This window comes from Solanum tuberosum, unplaced genomic scaffold (assembly GCF_000226075.1).
Source record: "Solanum tuberosum cultivar DM 1-3 516 R44 unplaced genomic scaffold, SolTub_3.0 scf00136, whole genome shotgun sequence".
NCBI lineage: Eukaryota > Viridiplantae > Streptophyta > Magnoliopsida > Solanales > Solanaceae > Solanum > Solanum tuberosum.
The window spans coordinates 577,496-583,101 of NW_006239061.1; the positions used below are offsets into that span (position 1 = coordinate 577,496).

General features: G+C 29.2%; 1 protein-coding gene across 1 annotated transcript; it reads right to left on the reverse strand.

Annotated features, from left to right (window-relative positions):
- Window positions 1-1,715: 1,715 nt before the first annotated feature.
- On the reverse strand, window positions 1,716-2,808 carry LOC102597429 (calmodulin-5/6/7/8-like). Its single transcript, XM_006351686.2, has 4 exons — window positions 2,574-2,808; window positions 2,340-2,497; window positions 2,139-2,216; window positions 1,716-2,044 (listed from the first exon to the last, which is right to left on the reverse strand). The coding sequence occupies exons 1-4, from the start codon at window positions 2,647-2,649 to the stop codon at window positions 1,913-1,915; spliced, it is 444 nt and encodes a 147-aa protein (XP_006351748.1). The 5' UTR covers window positions 2,650-2,808; the 3' UTR covers window positions 1,716-1,912.
- Between the last annotated feature and the right edge of the window lie 2,798 nt (window positions 2,809-5,606).

Consider the following 5,606-nt stretch of genomic DNA (forward strand, 5'->3'; position numbering starts at 1 on the left):
ATAAAGGGATCCATACATCTTCTTTAGTGGGCAGTGATTCTAATTTTATTTGCGAGGTTTATATTTACATGGCATAAGAATTAATTTATTTTATTATGTTAATATTTTCTTTAATGAAAATTTTGGTTGAGTGATTTTATAAGGAAAAAAGCTTTACTTGAGTTTTACAAGAAAAAAAACTTAAGTTGAATGACTTTATTGATATAAAACAAAGTTAAATGACTTTGTAAGGTATAGTTGAATGACCTTTTGAAATATTTACTCAAAGCTTTAGTAGTACGTTAACACTATTGAATTTAATGCTTCTTAAGAAGTCAAATTCAGGACAATGAGTTTTATTGTATATAGTTATTATCTATGATTTTTTGGCTTTCCAGTTTTATCCAAAAAGATCATAGATACTATATATAGTAAAATATTTTTTATTTTTGTCAAATATTTAACCATTTATATTCACTAGATTTGACAAAAACAATAAGGAAAAAAGATTTAAATGTAGACAGTAAGAAAGTCTCATCAAATCTCTGAATATATAACACAAAAAACTGCACCAAACACTAAAACTATATTTAAAAAAACTAGCTGAAACTACATCTAAAAGGGTTACACTAATTTCTAAAAACAAATGAAAATATAGCCGAATACTACAAGAATTATACCTCTAAATATGACTTCCTGCTAAAAAAATTAAAATTTTATAGTTCCGTCAAATGCAACAAATAAAGTTCAGTAAATATTCAATGAAGACTAAAAATATTAACTTTTGGCAAACTTTAAAAACCAAAAAGTTCAATACATATTTGAGAGACCATTTTAAACCAATTATCAAACATAAGGGTTAATATGGTTATTTTTCCAATCTTTGCCTTTCTTATAGATAAACATAGGCATAATATATAAACCTGACCCTTAACTTGACTTCAGTGGACAACTATGTCGTCTAACTTTGAGTGTACACAAGTAGGCACTTAAACTTGTATAAAATTAAACAAGTAGACACTCGTGTACTACATGACATAATACACGTAGGACGCCACGTAGGACACAAAATTGTCATGTAGGGTGTCATGTAGAATGAATGTGTTCATTTGCTCAATTTTATACAAGTTTAAGTGTCTATTTGTGCACATCCAAAGTTAAAGATCATAGTTGTCAACTGATACCAAGTTAAGGGTCAACTTTACTGTGACAATAGTTTTAAAATGATGTTAATAAAGTGTGAAACACACGATTTAACTCTTTATAACAATCGGATACACTTGATTATTTGTTCATTTTTACTTGTCATGTTTTGCTTTATAGAAGTTTATTAACTAATTTTTAGAGTTAAAGCTTATGATTTTCTTCTATTTAACTAATTACGGCCTTGCAACCTAGCATCCATGTTTTCTTCAATTAAAGACATAATTTGAGAGATGGCTCTACTTCTTATAGATCAAATAAAAATAAATTGGTGAAGTATAATATTAGTAGTTGTTTGATTGGGACTAAGATTTTTTTCGAAACGTAAGCATATTATATTATATTATATTATTAATAAAGACGTAGAAAGATCCAAAATTATATTCACAATTTGGGAGAAACATAAAAATATTGCAAGAAATAAATAAAAACCATAAATAAAGAGCCACAATCATTCACACGTTAAAAAGATGCAAATGATGTCAAATAAAAAAATCAACGGGCCCATATGAAATAACTAAGCTGCCCGTGTGAACAAATAAACAACACGTTGATAAAGTATTGCTTGCGGTTCAAAACGTTTTTGTTTTGCCAGTTATAAAGAAGGACAAAATGGAAATTAAAATACATAAATTAAGACCAATATTTCAAGAGGTTTATTTATATATATTTAATACTCTCATTAAACAGTAGAAATTAAGCTGTTTAAGTAAATTACAAAAAAAAAGGACTAAATAATCATGATTTTAACAAATTCGTCATAGCTTACGAGGCCATCTCCATCAAGATCTGCCTCTCTAATCATCTGTTGGGCTTCTTCCTCTGTCAATCTTTCCCCCAAATTCATCATCACATTTCTTAACTGTATTCACACAATTTATTTTTAGTATAACGAACATATAAAAATGAACACAAAGAGTAAGTATATAATTAATAAGAGTATAAGTAAGATCGACCTCATTAGCCGAAATAAATCCATCTTGATCGCGATCAAATACTTTGAATGCTTCTTTTAGCTCCTCCGTTACATTGTCCTACACAATACATAAGTGCATGAGTTTAACTTCAATACATCGTCAATTGTCTGTATTAATTAGATACTTGAAATCGTCTAAAATTTTATTCATTTGAATGTATGTAGGTTATGTTAAATATACCTTGAGTTTTTTAGCCATGATATTCAAGAAATCTTCAAAATCAATAGAACCATCACCATCAGGATCCACTTCATTTATCATTTCTTGTATTTCTTCCCTTGTTGGATGTTCATGTAAAGATTGAATTACTGACGCAAGTTCCTCCATTCTTATCACCCCTTCATTTACAATATTCAAACTTAAGTATATATTAGTAAAAAATAAAAATCTATTTTCTTGAATTAATCGACTTACCATCACAATCCTTGTCGATAACCCAAAAGGCTTGACGAAACTCGGAAATTTGGTCTTCTGTTAATGCATCAGCCATGCCTAAATCTTTGGTGCAAAATAGGAATTTATTTTAAAGTAAATTTATAATTTGGAGAAGAAATAAGAGAATTGTATAAGTTGGAAATGAGAAATAAACCAAAGTTAGTGGTAGTTTAAAAAAGGGTGTGGATACGACATTTTCCACAAAATTAAATTGTGCAAAGTCAGACACACGCCTGATGAAGGGGAAAAAAATAAATAAATTTTATTCAACATTCAAGAGTTGAAGCTTCCTTTAATATTATGGAGTCCAAAATTTCTTTAGTCAATAGTTGAATATAATTAAATTGCAACGAACACCATCAAAGACTTGACACTTTGCAATTTTTGGAACAAATTTGAGTGCCCTTACTTTCATTCTTGTCAATTGAACCTTGACTTTTTTTCCTTTTTAAAAAAAAAAAACTTCTTGACTTTGGTAATTTTGATTGTGATAGCTAGTTATGAGTAATTACATGTTAAGTCTACCACATTGGCCAAGGATAGGGACTTGGTGTCTTTATATTTCTCGGACAATTTATATCTCTTGGGCTAATTTTTAAGTTGAGTTAAATTTACGATTTTTTTATCATGGTTTCAAAATCAGACACCCGATCCGATAGTTTACGATATAGATAGATAGATATATCCATTTATGTGTTCACGTAAATGTGCGAATTTGTCCGTACGGAAAGTGTTGAGTCTCCTTCCTCAGCTAGGGAATAGGGAATTTGATTTCGTTATATGACTTGGTATAAACCTCACCTCGTAAATCAAGATTCATTTCATTACCATATTATAACTCAAGAAATAAGTAATACTTTATTTTATTTTTTTGCAGTCAAAGTATTGATTAGAAGTATGCCAAACGCATATATATTATAGAAATAGAGTAGTCCACTAGGAAATGATAGTCCACTTTTTGATTAAGTCATCCTCATGCACTTAATTAGGAAATATTCAAAGTTCCACATGCAAAATCGTTATCAATATTCACTTTCTCCCATTATAGAGAGAGTCAATATTTCCTTTTTTTCTTTCTGGAAATGCCAACAAAAAGAAGTGCCTAAAAAGATCATTTAATATGGATTTAACTTATTTTGTTTTTTCAATATTGTGATTTGTGAGTTTGAATAGGTCTCGCCTTTTAACGGGACTTGTTGTGTTTCAAAAAGAATTAGTGATATTTTTTTTATTTAGACTTGAAATATTATACATACAATAATATTATAAAACATATTAATTATATCATCAACGTTGTTTAATATATTATAGTATGTTACTGTTAGAATATGCACAACGGAAGCTATATTCAGGATCACAAATCTTACATATAGACTAATCAATATAACATAAACGAGTTTAGAAGAATACTAACCTGTTGAATCTTCCACAAAAGTCGTCCAGATGCCAAGGATCCAGAGCTACGATCTTCTCCTATTTCCTGATTGACTGTTACTACCAAGATACTTGTGTGGGCAAGTATTATTTGTTTTTCAAAGATAATTTCTTTCATGCCACATCCAGCCTATTTATCTAGTTTTCCAACTCAAGAATGAATAGGAAAAACGTCCAAATAAATTTCAGGCTTAATGAGCAATCAAAAGGATCATGAGAATCAATTGAGATAAAAAACGTTTTCATCCATTAAAGGCCAAACGGTTTTGTAATAAGAACAAAAACGTTTTCATCCATTTAAGACCAAACGTTTTTGTCACTAACTCAATCTTTAACTCTCAAATAATTCATCCTTTAAAGAAGATCAACAATAAAATTAATTTGTCCTTCTTTTCAAACTTGGTCAATTAATCAGGCATAGTAGGGACCGTAGATATATTTAATAGAGGCTTCCAATTACGATAATAATTCTCAAATGAACGAATTAACCATATCGCAATAAATTACAAAGTATTCCACTAAAATTCTGTAATTGCACTCCTCAATTTAATTTCGAAATCTACCACTACATCTTATTTAACCCCCCGTGTTAGAATTACCGACACCAATCAATTAAATCAAAATTATCTGAAAATTTAATTCATTGACTAAATTAATCCTTTATTATATTTACTTAACTTATTTCACGTGACGGATCTAAAATCCACCTGCAGGGTTTTCACGTGAAAACTTATAAGTAATCATAAAGGGGTGTCTTCAACTCGGGTCCGAGACACGGTTCTATCAACTAATTATTATTTCACTAATGTAATTTGTCATTATCTAATCTATTAGGAATTTATTGACTCATCAAAAAGTCTCACCTTTTAATAGATTAAAACAATAAAATAAATTACATAGATCATAATAATTATATCAAGATTGAGAGTATAAATACATGTAGTGGACTAGAGAATTTATTTATAAATATTCAGAACATAAACAAATGTCTCTAATTGGTCCGTTCAATACATACAAAATGTACTAGCACAAGAAGTTGAATTTAACCATTCTCATAATTAAGATCAAATTATATTTAATCTTGTGCTACGATCATCAAGATGTTCGTCCTACTTCATCTTTGATCGTGAACATAAATTTATAACTTATATGCACCAACAATTTTAATCTTCCGTGTATGAGTTAAAATACTCCATACACAAAATTGTCTACTATATAAGCAATGGACACACATATATACATAATGATCTATTTAAACAAAGATTTTATTATATTAAATAAATAACATAAAAAAACTTTACAAGGGATTAAATAAAAAATACTATAACACAATTACATGGTTAATAGTATATCCCAACAATTATACCCGTGAGGCTATTGTTCTTGAGATTTAAGACTCTGAGTTCAGGTACATACCATGGGCCTCTCCACATTTCACCACTGAGTTCATTGAAAGCCAATGAAATTACTTGAACTCTCCAGTTTTGAAATAGACTTGTTGGTATACTTCTGTTTAGCTGATTGTTTTTAACATCAATAACTCGCAAGCGAGGCATGTGGCCAAGTCCATAAGGGATG

Excerpts from the sequence above, each read along its gene's own strand:
- LOC102597429 (XM_006351686.2), bottom strand. The coding sequence starts at position 2,649 with ATGGCTGATGCATTAACAGAAGACCAAATTTCCGAGTTTCGTCAAGCC. Across the intron at positions 2,498-2,573 it reads TATCGACAAGGATTGTGATG|GGGTGATAAGAATGGAGGAA; the intron begins GTAAGTCGATTA and ends TTGTAAATGAAG. Across the intron at positions 2,045-2,138 it reads GATTTATTTCGGCTAATGAG|TTAAGAAATGTGATGATGAA; the intron begins GTCGATCTTACT and ends GTGTGAATACAG.